This window comes from Abramis brama, assembly GCF_963993115.1.
Source record: "Abramis brama genome assembly, chromosome: 20".
Taxonomy (NCBI): Eukaryota; Metazoa; Chordata; class Actinopteri; order Cypriniformes; family Leuciscidae; genus Abramis; species Abramis brama.
The window spans coordinates 18,799,375-18,818,481 of record NC_139982.1 but is presented as its reverse complement, the minus strand read 5'-3'; the positions used below and the strand labels follow the sequence as shown (position 1 = coordinate 18,818,481).

General features: G+C 36.7%; 1 protein-coding gene across 2 annotated transcripts in view; it reads right to left on the bottom strand.

Annotated features, from left to right (window-relative positions):
• The window catches only part of grm8b (glutamate receptor, metabotropic 8b), a 189,343-nt gene that overhangs the window by 53,026 nt on the left and 117,210 nt on the right, over nucleotides 1-19,107 (bottom strand). For both annotated transcript variants that reach the window (XR_014603691.1, XM_084094509.1), the window contains exons 4-6: nucleotides 2,447-2,582; nucleotides 1,170-1,324; nucleotides 941-1,078 (exon numbers count right to left, since the gene is read on the bottom strand). Coding sequence is in view for 1 of the 2 variants with exons in the window: in XM_084094509.1 (XP_083950635.1) it covers nucleotides 941-1,078; nucleotides 1,170-1,324; nucleotides 2,447-2,582 (429 nt within the window). In the remaining variant the exon portion in view is untranslated. The remainder of the gene's footprint in view (nucleotides 1-940; nucleotides 1,079-1,169; nucleotides 1,325-2,446; nucleotides 2,583-19,107) is intronic.

Genomic DNA, 19,107 nt, shown 5'->3' with positions numbered 1-19,107 from the left:
ACCTGGGGCAGTCAATTGATTAAATTAAGATCAAATAAAAAAATGTAAATTTTATTTTAGCCAAGTCTTACTACTTTAATTGAATATTTCAGGCTCAGTTAAGTTAATTTTTATTTCAAAAGGAAAACATCTAGGTTTATATTACTGGCAGTTACAATGGAAGTGAATGGGGCCAATCCGTAAATATTAAAATATGATTAACATGATTTTAGCATGAAAATAGCATTTTCTGTGTAAAGTTATATGATATAACATGAATGTCACTTTTCTATTATTGAATTTCTTAATGTTCCTGGTCTTAATGCTAAATTTTTTTTTAGTGCGCATTCCAAAGAAAGTGTTAGCGTAATCTTTCATCAAATGTAGAACTTGTTCCACCTCTGAAATGACATTACCAAGCTGTTTCCACTTCCAAATTTTGTTCTATTCGAAATAGATCACATAACAGAAGCAAAATGGGATGTGAATGCTTTCACTTTGACTTATTTTGGAGTACAAGTGCTAAACGTTAGGTCACCAAACTAAAGTTTTTTTGTTTTGTTTGCTAAATGGCAGAGAAAAGCAGCCATAAATGTAGAGCTGATTCTTTAAAGACTAAGCTTCTGCTTAAATAAGCTAGCCTTTGAGTAAATCAATCAGAGCTTAGAAGGACTGTCAGATTGTAAAGACGGAACAATTTTGACCTCCACTGTGCGCAAATGGACATCAGTAAGACACTGCTGTTTATTTAAGGCTTTACCAGTTCCTGTCTAAACAGAATCTCTTGTTCCTGATGTCCCCATTGATCTTCTCAACCACTAGAAACATTGAATCCTCAAAGAGATCCAATCCGATGTCAGCGTGATGGACTGTTTTGCCTCCCAGGCAGAAGAGAACTCTAACAGTAACAATGTAATTTCTAATCCAGGTAAAAAGACAGTAATGCAAAACCTTCTCATACCAGTGCATTTCTTCGGGCTGCCTGGACGCTTCCCATGCATCCCTAACTTGCATCCAAAATTCTCCTCCCAGAACTCTGCAAACCAAACGTTCCGTCGGTTGTTGGACAAGGAGCGGCTTTTGAAGTATCTGTCAAAGGCTGAAAATAAGTATGAAAGCATTGGAATTGGACTGGAATTGCAAGAGAAATATTAAATCAGAATTCGTCCACTAGACAATTACCATTTTACCTTCTATGGATGCTCTTTTTGGGAGGATGGTAATAGCACCTTCTGCCACACTTTCCTGCTGGACGACAGGAGATATCTTTGAGCCCCAGCTGTCTGATCCCACCCACAGGAAGTGACCTGTTTGGTTATTGCGCATTGCAGCATCCAATACACGTCTGAAAGATGAGCAAACAAAATACACATTCACATGTGAGGCAGTGAAGTACCCTAAAACCTAGAAACCTTGAAAATTTCCTTCAAACAGACCTGATACGTTCTGATTTTCTGAGGTCAACAGTGTTCTGTTAGACCACTTAGAATAAAGTCATCAGCGTAATGGGCAAGATTCCAAAGGACATCATGTAATAGGCTTAGAAGGCCAGTGGCTCTCTGGAATATGGGGACGTGATTTGGTCCTGTGCTACAGGTACATGAAATTTCATGGCATAAATGACTGAAAAGTGGATTATGTTAAAATGAGTTCTCCAGGCCTTAGACGACACATTATAGGAAATAGCTGACTTCACCTGTTCTTGAGGTTTTCACCTAAGAGCAATACTTACGGCTCGACTGCATCATCTTCAATTTAACTCTATGAAAGTCATAGTTAAGTATCTGTGATTCGTCCAAAATTGGTAGCTTTTCAACTGATTTGACTCAAAGACCCTATGAACTCAACATCTGACTTCTTATGGCTTTTAGTGCATTTCCAATGCATCTATTAACTTAAATTTATTAACTAAAACACCTAAATGCAAGTCTACCTCTGAAAGTTACCAGACTTCTAGAAGTTACCACAACTTCAAAATATTCTCGGTAAAAGGACCAAATACTACTAGCCTTCAAAAGATTAAGGTTGGTAAGGTTTTAAAAATATACATTTTTGAAAAAGTCTTTTGCCAGGGCTGTATTTATTTGATCAAACTTGCAGTAAAAACAGTCATATTGTGAAATATTATTAAAATTTTAAATAACTTACTGACCCCAAACTTTTGAATGATTGTATATATTGAGGACTCATCCTGCCCTACAAATTTTAGCCCAACCAAGTACATGACAATTTAAAAGTGGCAGCATTAATGGGAAAAACATAGACTCAAGAAAGCCATTACTCTTATTTCTCAGTAAAAATAATCAATACCAAAAAATCTCAGTGTAAAATGCTTGTAGCATTCTTAGACTTAGACTTCTTAGGCCTATTCTTTTTTAAACATATTACAAGGACAGATTATCATTATTATTTAATATCTATACATCATCGAATATGCCGGAAAGAAAATTGCTATAGATAAAGACACCTGATGTCATCTTCATTCGCAAACATGACGATAGCACGAGCATTGGGTGTCTCCAGTAGCCGCAGGATGATCTTGTCGAACTCTCCCGGTCTGGGCTCTCTGGGGATCTTCAGAGACTGAGCAATACACACACCGCCTGAGAGAAAGAAGATGAGGAAGTGGCAGAGAGAGAGAGAGAGAGAGAGAGAGAGAGAGAGAGAATATGGGGATGGAGAATGAATGATGGAGAGATAGAAAGTGAGGAAAGGAAAAGGAATGGAAAGGAATTGGATAAGAGGAAAGATTGAAATTGAAATTAAAGGAATTTAATAAGAGGAAAGATTGGAATTGAAATGAAAGGAATTGATGGGGAAGGGAAGGGAAGGGAAGGGAAGGGAAGGGAAGGGAAGGGAAGGGAAGGGAAGGGAAGGGAAGGGAAGGGAAGGGAAGGGAAGGGAAGGGAAGGGAAGGGAGAAAAAGTAAAGTTAGAAATTAGAATAAAATTGTATAAGAGGAAATGGAATGGAAGAAAGCGATGGGATGGGATGGGATGAAAAAGAAAGGAATTTGTTAAAAGGAAAAAATTAAAAGAAAATGAAAGGATAAGAACAAATTAAATGGAAGGAAGGGGGATAAAAGGAAAGGAAAAGGAAAGGATAATTGGATAAGAGTAAAAGAAATGAAAGGAATGGATGGAATGAAAGGAAAGATAAAGGAAAAGAAAGGAGAATTGGGAAAGAAAGGAAAAGAAAGGGGAAAAGATGATTGGATAAGATTTGGGGAAAAAAATTGGATAAGAGGGGAAAAAAATGGAAGGAGGGAAGGGATAAGAGGAAAATAAAATTTAAAGAAAAAGATTCATTGGATAAGAGGCAAGGAAATGAAAGGGAGGGAAGGGATAAAAGGGAAAGGAAATGAAAGGGGAAGTGTAAAGGAAATAAAAGGAATAGTAAAGGAAAGTATAATTGGATAATTGGAAAAAGGAAATTGGATAAGAGGAAGTGAATTGAATGAAAGGAAAGAAAACAGGGAAAAAGGATAAGAGGAATTGGATATGAGGAAAATAAATGAAAGGAAGGGATGGGATGGGATGAAATAAAACATGATAATGGAGACAAAAGAAAGATAAATAGGGAAAAGGAAGATGACAGAAAAGACGATAAAGGGATATTGCAAATGAAATTGAGTATGAAAGCAGAAGAGAGTGACAAAGAGGGAAAAAGAGAGAAAGGACATCAGAAGGTCAGAAAGCACGGAAGGAAGGATGAAAACACTGGAGCGGCCACGGAAACTTATTCCATTATAGGATGGACAGGGACGCACATAGATTAGATACAGAGGGACCAGAGAACAACAAACAGATTCAGTGTTTCTCTCAGCGGAGTGAGGAAAGCGTGTTTAGATTCAAATGATATCTGATAGTGTCACCTTGCCCAAGGTGCCTGCGGGAACACGAGGTGATGTCAAACACGTCCCGGCTTATTTACTCGGTCTAATGCAATTCACTCAGTGCACTTGAAAACCTGCGGCCACGGTGTCATATCCACCGAAATGTACACAATAGCAATTCGGTTTCTGCATTCAGAGATGCGGCAAGAAAAATTGTGACAAGCCATGTCGTCAAGATCTGATCAGGTCCTTAATACATCTCAGACACTCTAACAGTCACACTAATGGAGGATTCGTGCTCGCTGTCTCTGACTCCAAAAGAAACCATCTGCTCTCCAGGTCAATTTAAATCCTCGCAGGCAATATCATGTTGTCAGGGAATTTGCAGCAAGGAGCATTTGATATGGAAACGGGCCACTGCTTGGCGTAAAGTGTGGCTATAATAACCCTCCATCCTGCCTCTAAGCCCTCAATTATAGCATAAGCACTTCACAGCCCGAGTTAAACACTCCAGTACCCCTCCAAAAACGTGCTCTCACCACTACAGTCCATTTAATGAACAGCTATGGTGGCCTCATCCCGAGAGCAGCTGTGGAAGCCATCATGATGCCCAATTCACTGGAAGACACCCAGTTATTATGCCGAACGGGTGTCCTTTTGTTGCAATTGACGTTTAATAATTATAAATATAAGGTTAAATGATTCTGATTTAATGTTTGTGATCGTTTTGTTGTTAAAGGGATACTTCACCTCTGGAAAGATGAATGTGTATTTATGGGTCATTTATGTAGAAGAAATGTGAAATTATTTTTGAATTTGGAGCTTTCTAGTCAGAAAATGTATTTTTGGCTTATGTGGATGAAAGACAACAACTCCCAGAATGCACTTGCTTCGCTGCCCTACGAGGCCACTCCCAAGCCACGCCTACCAGTAAGAGCGCACAGTTAAACAACAAGGCTTAGCTACTAGTGAGTCTCCGTGACGACTCGAGTCTGCCCGGGATTTCGAGATCGCCCCAAAATGTCCGGGATTCGGCTTTTGCGTTCTACAGTCGCCATTCATTATGTTTACTGTGGCGAGCAGGACGAGGCCAGTGGCGTGATTACTGATGAGCAGGACGCACTGCAGTCAGAGACGCACCGGTCTCGTATCTCTCACGGAGGAGCGGGAATTTTCTTAGCAATGTTAAAACGCACATCAACCGATCACTTGTTTAGCGTTCATGTAAACACTACATTCAGATTCACCAATCGGAATGAATTAAGTTAGATTGAAACAAAAGGTGTGCATGTAACTTAAACAATGAATGGCGATTGCAGAAAGCAAAAGCCGAATCCCGGACATTTTGGACAATCTCGATGGCCGGACATGTCCGGGAAAAAGAGGATGGTAACCCCTACTACTCAGCTTTCTCCTACTACTCAGCTTTCTCCTACTACTCAGCTTTCTCCACAGAACAAGAGCCTGCTAGCTTAGCTTCCAAAGAAAGATGGCTGACACTGTGTACATTCTGTGAGTGAGATCCCACCCTCTATGGGCGGGTTGAAAACATGCGGGACAGCCCCTACTACTGGCTGTAGTCTTTAGCCTCTGGCCAGAAAATCCTCCGATGACGCAAAATGACGATTTTTGCGTCATCGGAGGATTTTTTCCAGACAAAAAATACATAAATCTCTCGTCTCAGGGGGATATGAGGGTGGAAAGCACGGTAATTCGAAAATACTACAGGTTTTCTACTAATACAAAGCATAATGCTAAATCCTGAAGTATCCCTTTAACCGTAACAATATATACAAACTACATTACCCATGAGCAGTGGCGCGAGTGATGAGGAAGGAGGTGAAGCTGGAGCGTCAGTGCTCTATGCTTGTTTTGTTATGCTTTCAACGTTGTTTTGTTTATCATCAAAAATTCTTGTTCAGTTAAGTTTCCAGCAAAGCTGAGATGACGCCTGTCTCATTATTTTAATGTCTACAAACTATTTCACCTTTCAAGGATAATCATGCTTTCCTTAATGGTGGCTGTTCTCCTTTGTTATCAATTCCGTCAACATCATGTAATTGAGATGCTGTGCAGTGATAATGTCTGCTGGTGGGGCATCTCCATGGGACACACTTCAAGATCTCAGGTCTCACTTGAGATGCAACCTCACAATATCACTTTTAATATGCACCCTTTAAAAGGTAAATAAGGAGTAAATGTGTAGCTTTTGAAAGGATACAGCCCCAGTGACAGCTTTTGTAGCTATTTTTTCTCAGAGTGTAAGCACCCTGGACAGATGGTCCAATTTACCTATGTTTTTGGATTGTAGGAGAAACCAGAGCACCCAGAGGAAACCAATATGTGGGAGAACATACAAACTCCACACAGAAAGGCATCCTGGCTCAGTCTAGACTTGAACCAGGGACATTCTGGCTTTGAGGTGACAATGCTAACCACTGAGCCACCGGCAAAATTGCTGCAAACTGCAAATTTGTGACACTGTTCCCAAAACACTGGAAAGGGGGTTTACAAGAACACTACCGGGCACTAGGCCCCAAATATAATATGATATATAGAAAGCCTATCTATACTGCATGAAAAAAAAAAAATAGGCAGGATTTTATAAAGATAACAATGCCAATTTATCATTTTCATAAAATATGGGCGTTTATACAGGTTTGCTAAATACTACGGTTTGCTAAATACTACGCAATATATTTATGCACTTAAAAGTCTTAAAGTGATTCAACTCTCTATCATCATAATTATTATTAATAATAATCATTTGCAATTTTTTATAGTTATTTTATTATATTATTTTCTTCAAATTCTACGATAGACACAATAGCACCTCCTTAAGACTTCTCAAAACACAAAACACTCAAAACAAGACTTCTTAACTGCCATTGGTCAGCAAACAGATAGCTCCGCCCCAATCTCACACCATTGGTTGAGTTAATGTTGCTATGCTGGCCTGGTCAGGCTACTCAAACAAACACAACGATGTTTTGAAAATGCTACTGAGACATATGTTTACACTTTTCAATAAAAATCAACCAACAAATGGCTTACTCTCAGTATAGTGTTTTTAACATTCAAAAAAATCTTCAAAACGCCTTTAAAAGTACATATAAAAATAGTTTTTTTTTAATCCATCCAATGTTTGTGTGTGCTATATATTTTTGTGCTTGCATAAGTATTGCATCATTAGCTTAGCAACATGCTAACACCAAACTTTACTAGATTCAGTAGTGAAATCCTATTTTGCTGGTTAAAGCTTTCTACACGAATCACTTATGAGAAACCCAGAAGCTTTAGGATGCTGACTTAAAGCCTGTTCACACCAAGAATGATAACTATAAAGTTTTAATAATCATTCTAATTCTATGAGAAATCCACACCACAGCTATAACGCTAATGACACAGAAGAATGATATTGTTGGAATCACTTTTTTTTCCAGCTGATGAACAAGACACTGACAGCGAATCAGATTCCACTGGTAGAGCTCAAGCATTTAAAGTGGCAGACGATTTAACTGCACTTATAATAAACAGAATATTATCATCTGTTAGTGTGGACGCTAATATAGTTATCATTATACTTATCATTACAGTTATCATTCTTGATGTGAGGTTAAAAGGCAGCTCACTATTTAGGCAGTAAGTTTTGTAACAGCACTTATATTTTTGTGAAGGTGATAAGTCAACTAGTTCATCTGAGGTTCATAAACAAACACGCATTATCGTCGCCATGTAATTCACCTCTGAATCTGCTACTCTCCAGGTGTCCTGCCGCTCATAAAATATTCAGACAGGCCGTGACACAGAATCATACAACTCTGTATAGGTCAGCGGCCACGTCTGGAAAGGAAGCTCATTTAAAGCTCCCTGAGTCCCTGTGTCAAATCTGCCCGAGGCATTAAGAGTTTGCGGTTGCATTAGTCACACCGTTGTGTGCGACAGAGGTAGTACAGCAATTACAATCTTAAACAATTTATCAGCGCCTGTGGTGTCTTGTCTATTGTCAGCAGGAATGTCACTTGTTCGATAAAATAATCAGACAACAACACGATCCATATCTCATATTACTCAAGAGTGGAGCAGCTTATGAAATCGAGTTTAAGATGTCGGTGTTTCTTTAAGCCTGTTTTCGAATTCAAAATAAGACTGTGAAGTAAATAAATGACAGATTTTATGTTTCATGGTTCATAGTAATTAAAAAGGAAAATGGCTGTGCTTCATTTGATGGCAGGAGCTGAGAAGCATTCTGGATGATTAATATTACAATTTTTGATCATTTTCCCATCAAGCTTAAAAGGCAACATAAATTAGCAGATTGTGCCAGCTGTGAGCTCAGTGCTGACAGTTAATTCAGCAGCTGTAGTTTGCATACTACAAAAACTATTTAAATTCAGTAGAAAGTCAGACAGACATACAATGAATGAACCACAATCTGTGCACTGTAAAAATAAGTTGCTCCTTCATTTCTTAAAGCTACAACTGTGTAGGATTTTCTCCCATCTAGCGGTGAAACTGTATATGACTACCAACTGAATATTACTTTCTAGCCCCTCCCATTCCGAGGGCGTTTTAACTCCTACGGTGGCCGTATTATTTCAAATCTGCCGGCAGTCGCGAGTAATCTCCCCCTTGTATTCGTCACGGTGCCACTGAGTGTAAAAACGCGAAAGGCGAAGCTTGAATTTCCAGGTATGTCCCTCTTTGGCTAATGTTTTTTAAAGATGGAGGCGCAACATGGCTACCGCCATTCGAGTGACTCGCTCATATGTATTCTCAATGGCAGATTCTACGCTTACGAGGATACTTGATTAGTTGGTAGAAGTAATTACACATTAATGAGCACATATCATTTTGAAAGAACAAAGTGTTTTTTGCTAAGAATCAACTTAAAAAATTACACAGTGTAGCTTTAAGTACAATCAACATGGATATTTAAGTCATTTCAACTTACATGACAAATCAAACTGACTTAAAAAATTAGTTGAATCTTGCATAACTTTTAAAAAAGATGAAAATGGCTTAACTTATTTTGATGAGTTAAAGCAATGTAAAAATAACATATGTTGTCATTACTTATTGATCATATCATTTTTTTACAGTGTGATGACCAGTACAAGTGTACTAACCTTCTGTATTATCACAAAATTGTGTTCTTATACAAAAACTCCAAAGGTCAAGTTTACGTGTACCTCAAGTAAAAGCTTCCAGAGGTTATCAGCTTGACCATTGGCCTAGTTTTTGTACAATCCAAATTTCTGAGAAATCTGAAAACTGGAATTTTGACAACATTAAAAACACACACAAAATATACAATAAAAAAAGAAAAAAAGATTCAAATTCAAAATATAAAATACACCACAACAATTCTAATGTCATATCTTTTTGGCTGTTTAAAAAAACAAAAACAATTAAATGTCAAATTCTCTAAAAAAAATCTCTAATATCGACAGATAACCAAATATGGTATTGAAATATTGTGCATCCCATATACAGAAAACAGCCCAGATATGATGGCCCCATTCTAAACTATAAAGGCAGCAATATACAGTAGACCTATTTATACTGTGGAAAAAGTAAGCAGGGTTTTATAAAGACATTCATCATAATTATTTTAAAAATATGTCCCCAAAAGCTTATAATTCCTAAACAAAACCTCAGATCTTTACAAAATTCGGTAAGCAAATGCGACATATGAATTTAAAGATGCATACAAAAACTTTTTGGAGAACAGCGATATAACAGTTATAAAGACTATAAACGTTATATTTTCTATATAATGGCTAGAATTTGAAATTCAAAACTATGACATACACCACAAAAAATCCACTGTCTCATATCTTTTTGACATTTTTCTAAATTCCATATAATGCCAAATATCAAACAATAATAATAATAAAAAAAACTCTCAAGCACTCGATAACCGATATGGTGTCCATATAGTGCATCTCATACAGTGTTTTGCATAATTAATTCCTAAATGCAAAGTTTAATTCTGCTCAGATTTTTATACTGAAAAATCTGCTAAAGAACCTTTTTTAATGAGCAAAGGTTTCCCTTCATGTCACACATAATGCAGTTAAAAGGCATTAGGCAGTATTTAAAATATTAATGCAATCAGTGCCAAGCTCATTTTGAAAATAAATCCCATATTGAAGCCAAATTTTCTTTTCCACTGTTTACTGTTCATTTTATACAGCCTTTCAATATTTTGGCAGAAGTAAGCCTCGGTTTGCTATCACACGGCAGAACAATCTCACCTTTTCCCTCAGACACGAGCACAGCCAGTGTCGCACAAAAAGTATGCTGAGCGTGGGAGAAGAGGGCTTTTGTGCTTCACACGCAAACCGTGGCAGCCATTAGCGGTGCGACGTGCATAAGCCGACACAAATGCATACCACACTGTGCATGCGATGGAAGGTTTGAAACCGGAACAAAAGCATCTGTGGGAAGAGATACACTCACATCTGTACAAAACACTGTATGTGTATGTTATACCAAACGACTTCAGTCAGAGTCGAGTTAATTAGCACAAAAAGTTCTATGCTAATACGTATAAAAGTCAGTTAACAACGTTTTCCGCTTTGTCATTGTGCTCAATTCCTAAATCCAGTGAGCCGCCTCAGTAAATACCATAAACACACTGTTTCAAAAGGTAGGCAATGAGGTTTAATTCGTAAATGTTAGTTAATGCGAAGTTGACAAACAATATTTTTTGCAGCATTTATTAATGTAGATTAGTGGTAATGCATGTGCAAATGACAAATAAAAATATCAAAGATAAGGGAAAAATCTTTTAAAAATTTATTTCAAAATGTGCCTAGATCTTATAAATGTACAGAGCCACAAAAGTGAAAAAATATGAGATGGGAGGGAAATAAATATGTCAATGCTTTTGCGTTCTCTCGCAAATTCCCCAGAGAAACTGGGGATGTTTCTTGGGACGTAAAAGCATTTAAAGATATATTTTCCTTATAATATAATTACGTGAGTATTCATGTAAACACAGTCAGTTATGTTTTAAGTGAATGTGAACGGTTGAGAAAGAAAACACACGTGTAACAGTATATTGGATCAGTGTGTCAGATCTTAAAGTGACAGCAGCCTAATATACCTGCTGCCAAATTATGAAATAATATTAAAAAAAAATAATATATATATATATATATATATATATATATATGGCAGTTTTCCCCATGGTATCTGTGTCAAAATTGTGGCCAGTGAAAATGCTGAGTGGCTCGTAACTTTGGAAAACCACTGGCCACAGTGGCTGATGAGCAAAAAAAGTTCATGTCAAGCTCTGACCGGAACTATCCGTTGTATAGTATAATAAAGTTTTGCCTTTTCTTCTCATATTACTTGTATGAATCAATTGTAGAGTGCATCCAATCATTTATAAGTTACATTTATGGTTTGAATCCCTTCTTGTTACATAAAAGGTCAATATGAATTATGGAAATGAGCGATGAAAGGTTAAAGTTTCCTCTTTAATAGGAATCAGAGCCTGGCAATGAATCTACAGATCATTTCTAGCTACCAAAATCACTGGAGCAGTAATTACAGTAAAACTTAGAAAAACAGAAAAAACATTTAACACTTTTGCAGGTAGGAAGTTACAAAGTTTATCAGAATATAACTTGCAGTGTTGCCTGGGGGAGGATGCCTCCTTCCTTTGAAGACAAGAGCAGTGGGTTTGTACCGTAGACAAAGACATATCTCTGCCAGCTCACGTCTAAGATCAACCTTTCCGCAGTTAATTGCTGTAGAAAGACACGTTTGGACCGGAGGAGAGAGGCTTCCGTGCTATAAATGAATCTCTGCCACATCATACTGCATTAAGCAAAGCATGCTGACAGTATTCATTTGTGCCAGGCCTGAAAATGCCACAGCGATCCGTTCAAAGACGTGAAATAACGGTTCAAGGATCTTTGCCAGTTTAATTTCAGCATAAATGCATAGAGATTTTACTTGAATCTTAAATTGAATTGTAAATATTATAGTAAAATGTTGCTGGCTAAAAAAAATTGTCAACAACAAATGAATGGGAATGTAAATGAGCTCTCTACTTTATAAAGAGTAAAATGCTGTTTATCAATTGTACTTTTAATCTCAGCGACAATTAATAAAAATGTAAAAGTAACTTTGAAGTGAAATAGTAACAAGTTTGTTTATTAATATTCATATAGCACATTTTTTATTTACTAAGTAAAAGTAGTATTTCTGTACTTTAATTTCAGTAAAAAGTATAAAGTACACTTTTTGGACACTATGATTTACTTACTGTACGTTGTTCAAAAATAGTATTTCTGTCATTTGAGCAATAATTGATTGAGATTTCTAATAAAATAGTCTCTAAATAGTACAGTAATATTTATATAGCTCATTACGTCGAGCTCCTATTCAAAGTGGATGCTTGAAATTTTAAATGAACTATAACCATTAGCATATTAAATAGTAAAATATTGTTCATATAGAAAGTAACTTACAGGTGAAATAGTAACATGCTTGTTTATCAGTATTTATACAGCACACTTTCTTTTACAACAAAGTAAGTTTAGTATTTCTACACTTTTCATTTCAGTGAAAAATACTTAAAGTTAACTGTCACTATGCTAGTAAACTAGTATGTAAATAGAAATGTGTTGCTCAATATTCAAAATTCATGACACTTTACAATCAATTGTTGTTCAAGAGTGATATTTCTGTCATTTTAGCAACAAATGATTGAGATTTCAAATCTTACACACTAAATTGTAAAAAGTTAATCAATCAATTTTTATAAAGCACATTATTTTGAACTCCCATTCAAAGTGAATATTCTGTATTATAACCTCAATGACACCTGATCATAATAAAAAGAACTGTCTTACCTTGCATTCTGCATAAAATGTGGATTCGTATGTTTAATATGTATTATACCCCATTACAGTAATGCATACACGACTCAACACAGAGAATAATACATTAATGGTTGTCATTGCTATTACTGTACATGTATCCATGACAAACAAGTACTGCTATATCATAAACCTTCCAGATGCCAAACACTGAGATTGAGGTTCAGAATTGCCTGAAGGATCAGAGAACCACGTTTGGCATTCTCCTTTGAGAGCCGCGCACGGCTTTCTTTACATTAGGGAAAAATAAGAGGACACAATTCGTTCCCATTACACGCCCCGGAGGACACGAGTGGGTGCAGAGACAATTTTCACCCAGGACAGGGTGTTTGCATAGCATTAGAACGACAGAAAATGCTTTCATGTGGTTAATACACAACGATCTGCTCTTGACTGGTGGTGTTAATGTCTTTTTTGAAGGCTTTGAGAGTTTGAATACGTAACTAGTGCATTTAATATAATCCGCGGTTACAATTCAAACAGATGCCATGGACGCATTTTAAATATCCGACGTTATACCAACCCAGCGGTTTAAATAGATGCAATAAATATTGATATTTTAAAGGCGCGTTCCCTCTCGCCTACTGCTGGCACATTTGCATTCAAATTAGATTACCTAACTTGAAGGGGAAAAAATGGGAAAAGAGCTGTAGATAGTGATTTGAAAGAAGCAATGCTGTCGAACCTATTGCTAAAGCATTTATATGAAACATCAAGAAACATGTGTCAAAAAGGAAATCAGTTTCTACAAGGTCAGAAGCGGCTGCCTTTAGCTGAATTGAAAATATTTTTCTATACGCTGAAAAGACGGACCAAAGCAACCTTGTGAGCGATATTTGTGTTATAATTGCATTGGGTTGTTAAGATAAAAATTCTGTTCTCTTTGAAAATTGGTGGCAAATCTTTTATGCCAAAAGCAAAAGTGTAATTTCAACCAAGGCAAGGACACGTCAACTAGTAATCAAGTCATTTCTTATTTCAAAGGGACCAAAGAGAGGAGCAGTGAGCAATGTGTATGCTTAATACACAAATATATAATGTTTTGAGGGCTGTCAGTCAATTAAAAATTGTAATACATTTAATGACATGATGTGCTGATTAATTAATCAATATCAATAATCAATATTAATCAATTAAACTATATCAATATTAAATATTCTGGTGACACTTTAAGGTCTCATTTGTTGACATTGGTTAATGTTACATACAGTTAATTGGTTACTGAACAAAATTATAAACGCAACACTTTTGTTTTTGCCCCCATTTTTCATGAGCTGAACTCAAAGATCTAAGACTTTTTCTATGTACACAAAAGGCCTATTTCTCTCAAATATTGTTCACAAATCTGTCTAAATCTGTATTAGTGAGCACTTTTCCTTTGCTGACATAATCCATCCATCCATATCAATCCATATGTCCAGGTGTGACATATCAAGATACATGATTATGATTATTGCACAGGTGTGCCTTAGGCTGGCCACAATAAAAGGCCACTCTAAAATGTGCAGTTAACTAACATAAACTAATAAGCAATACATTTGTTACAGTATTTATTAATCTTTGTTAATGTAAATTAATAATACATACAGTACTTCATGTTAGTTCACATTGCATTAACGAATGTTTAAAAAATACAGCTTTTGATTTTAATAATGTATTAGTAAATGTTGAAATTAACATGAACTATTCTGTAAAAAAAGTTGACATAATTATGTTTTATGTTCTGGCCTTATTGTGCACAACTCATTATTATAAAACTTTTTTTTTTTCATAATCTTCATTATCCAGCCATAAATCTAGCAACTTTGCTGAGCTCGTACCTTGATGCAACATGTGCACCATTTGTCCTTGAGGTCCAGGTGTTGCGTAGCACAGCCAGGACTCCACTAAAATGATGACCACTAGCATCTGTGACTCAGTACCAACCTTCCTCAGCAAAACCTTATTACACAATTAGGGCCTTATGATTTTGCAGAACAAGTGGACTGAACTGAGGAATCCAGTCACTGTATAATGTCATGGAATTTGGATAAATAAATGAAAAGTAGGGCCGTTCACTTAATCAAACTGCGATATGGACCAGTTTCAGTGAATATTAAAGGGCAAAAAGACTGCTATCAAAACATGAATTCTGCATATTCTGTGTCTGTGTGAATGAATGGCACAGTTTCATCACACTACTATTAAATCAAATTGCAAATTGCAAAACTAATTGCTCGTGGGGTTTTCAGTGTCTGTTGTCTCTCTATTCGAGGACATGACCAAATGAACTAACTCCTGAACTGCTCTGAGAATCACTTTATGAACAATTCACTATTTAATTTGATTAAAAACTAGTCATATTATATACAAACAGAAACTCAAATGTTTTCACCACAACCTGCCCAGATAAAAGTTTGGTTTAACTTAACAGAAAGTGTTGTACAGTAGAATGTACTTCTCAAAATAATAGAGTATAATAAAATAATACAATATATTCAAGCACATTTTAAGCAATATTTTTTTTAACAAAATATAACTTTTTGTCCATGTTTTGTGGATGTCCATGTTTAAACAGTAAACATCTGGGTTGCAGCACTTAGTTTGCCAAAAAATTTAAGGTTAACATGTTTAAAGATTTATGCAAATCATTAAAGGCACAGTATGTAAGTTTCACCTCTAGGGGTCGCTTATTCAAAACAATAACAAAGGCGTAGCTTGATGACACCGTGATCGTGGGATCATAGGAGTTGTCGTCTTCACCTCCACAGCCGATGGGAAGCAATCAGACGGGACTCCAGCATAAATCATGTTAATGAATGAGCTACTGTATTAAAGTTTTATTAACGGTACTGTGATATGAAGCAGGGTGGGGCAGAGAACTGCTAATGAATGCTAATGAGAGACACCTGCGTGACAAACCGGTCTCGAGTCCCATGGAGGAACTTTTATTATGCTTATATGCCACAGTCGGCCGATGCCACTCCTTTAGTTTTGTTGTTTAAGTATATTTAATGTTTAAAATGTATGTTTAACATTTGCCGGTTCCTGCCTCCTCCTTCCCTGAACTTGAACTTTGTTACAGTTACATTTGATCACTTAAATTCACATTATTTTATTTCATTTTAATGAAAAAGCCGCAAGTGCTGAATTACTACTACAGGTTACTTTTTTGACGATTTAAAATTGTGGGGTAATGCAGCGCTGATTTACTTGGTCAAACCAATCATACTAAAAATATATTTAAGTGTGTTGAAAGTTCTGTTATAACGTTACTCAACTTGTTGCACATTGCAGTAAGCTAGATCAATATTAGAATATCATTTTAATAAAAGCTGGGTGACTTCTGTTGCTAAATGGCATGCAATTCACTTCAAAATATATGATATGGCAGAGAAAATACTGTATTACTGTTAGTACAAATAAAGCTCTTTCTGATTATGCCAAGCTAGCTACTTGACAAAATTGTGTTGTTTGATTTACTTTTTGGGTACAAATATGTTACTCACGGTAAATCAAGAAAACGAGAGATTCAAACAATAAGACAGTGTTGAGCTGTATAACAATGATTAGTTTCTCTTGATAAAGGTATCCAAACGCTTGCTCATCTGTCTCATAAAATGCATAGTATATTAAACACTAGGGGTGTAACGATACACCAATGCCACGGTTCGGTTCATATCACGGTTTTGGAGCCACGGTTCGGTTCGGTTCGGTTCTGTTTGCTGTGGGGGCAGGGTTCATGGCAGGGCACCAGCAATAATAACACTAGATTCACTTTTAACTTAATAAAAACAACAACAACAACAATAATCTAACTTATTAACTTTAACTTTATTAACTTAACTTTATACAGTGGCTTCACGTTTTCTTTAGAGCAGTTAGCACACCTGAGTTAACTAAAATGAAATAAATGCCTCCACTGACTAGTCAGAAATAAACTGCACACCTGAGTAGGGTTGCCAACTTCAGAAAAGGAAAATGCGGGACAATCGTGGTTCTTTATAGGAAAACGAGGGACACTCAAAATATTTGTACTGTATCGCACAATGTACATAATTTCAGTGTCTGCAAACTGTAGTTAAGTATATGTTTAAAAGGTTATCAGACAAACACATTTGTATTGCTTAACCTATTTATGTACAATTTAATTCTAAAAATAATTTTAATGTCATACAAACAAAATGTCACATTACAAACAAACCACCATTCAAAATAACAGCATTTATCTGAAATAGAAAGCTTTTTTAACATTATACATAGGCCTACAGTTCAAAAGTTTGAGGTTAGTAAGAGATTTTTTTTTGGGAAAGAAATTAAAGAAAGTAATTGCCTACTTTTATTCAGCAAGGATGCATTAGGCTAATCAAAAGTGACAGTAAATTATAGTGTTACACAAGCTTTCTATTTCAAATAAATCTATTATGATCTTTACATTCTTCAAAGAATCCTGGGGGAAAAAACAAAACAGTTTTAAACATTAATAATAATCAGAAATATTTTGCGAGCATATTATTCCCTCAGGTAGATTTCATGTTTTCTTGCGTGGCTGGATGTTGGACTCATGAACAATAATCACGTTGTTTGCATTCGCCAAAATTGATTCCGGCTTGAAGCGGAAGCGACCAGACGGCAGAGGATTATGTTCGCAAATCAAACAATGATTTGTCTCAAAACGATGATTAAAAAAAGCTGTGATATGTCATCATATTGGATGATGACGGTGTCAGTGATCATTCTCAAGTGTCGTGATCAGCACTGCTGCTGTTGTATCAGTCAGTGGTTGTGACCGGAGGGTCTTCAATCTCAATATGCCGCGGAGTTGCCATCCTGAAGTGCGTATGTAAACTCCCGAGCGTGATCGATCACCCAAATCACGTGACATGCATTTTATTTAGTAAATAATATTTAGTAAAACTACAGCTCTTATTAGTTGTTAAAAGTGTACTCATTAATAACTATTTAATCAAATGTCAAGGAAGAAAAAAATAGTTTTGTGACAAAGTGATGTGGGAGTTGGGCCGGGGCAGCAGGGGGCGGGGCGCGTTCGGTTCGACATGAGAGTATCGCGGTTCGAACCGTGGCTGTTGTATCGCGGTTTTTCGGTTCGGTTCGAATATCGTTACACCCCTATTAAACACCTTTGGAGTTTCCATAGTTTCTACGGCAGTAAAAGCGGAACTCGAGGGTAACGCGGATATGACGTCATTAACAGGTGACGCAATGACACGGGACGTTACACTGGTTAAAACTCTAGATTTAAACATGGTTGAAAACATTTTAGATAATGTAAGTATTTTAATCCAAAAATCTTTCATATTGTGCATATAAATCATGAAACATAGAAAAATTCAAATTACGATACCGGACGAGCCCCCAATAATCTTATTCCCTGGCCTCAGAGGGAATAAGGCAGTCGGAAACAGCAGAGAAAGATGTTTCTATGCTATTTGCAATAGTGCTTTTGTTTCACACCGTTTCACACCGTGTCCCAGAGGGATTGTGCTGTATCTTCACTCCCTTCCATGACATAAAATATACTTTTTTGACATAAACCCCTTACAGACGCTTCTAACACTAAGACTTAAACACTCTGGTGTACCGCACAGGCGGTATCAGTGGGTTTCGGGTACCTTAAGTGCCGCTCCTCCGTTCGTCTTTAGCGGTTGAGCTCATAAAGTGTTTTTGAAGTGTAATTGTCTTTGTGTGACAGGTTGTAATCCTCAAATGGCGCTCTGCTTTTGGGGCAAAGGAAATAGTCCGTGAAGCACATTGCGTTTTCCCTCATCTGCCACAGCACTGCGGCTGTCAGCCATTAATGAAACCACACAAAGACTTGTCACCTTGATTAAAACTGTCATCTAAGAACAATGATGCATACTGGAGCCTTATATGCCGCTGGAGGGGGTTTGTGTAGCTGAATGGAGGCACATTTCATACAGGCGGGGAACATTAGCTCTAGATGTCAGTCACCTGAGGCTGCATTTTATGTGTTGCCTGACAGAAATGCTTGTCTTGTTTGTCGGCTCTGAACCTGACGATAAAACTTGTGCACGTCTTTCAAGTTCTCTAATTGCATATTCAGGTAACACATAAACATGAAGGATTGATCATTAACATGGGTTGAAAACACGAAACGGTGTTTCTTTCAGAGGCCTATTCAATTCTGTATTGAACAATCAATCATTATATATTGCTACGTATAAGTGTACAGAGTTCAGAGCGATTGTTTCTTTTGCTATGTAGTTGCTAGGGTTTCCTGGTTGGTAATCAGTGTTGTTATTGTTAACTAAAACGATTATAATAGAACTTTTTAACTGGAATGAAAGTGAATTAAAGCTTTGTTATTTTTGTACTTTTGTCTGTTCCCGCGAATGCATGAGCGCAAATGTCAAAGTGACTATGTTATGGAGA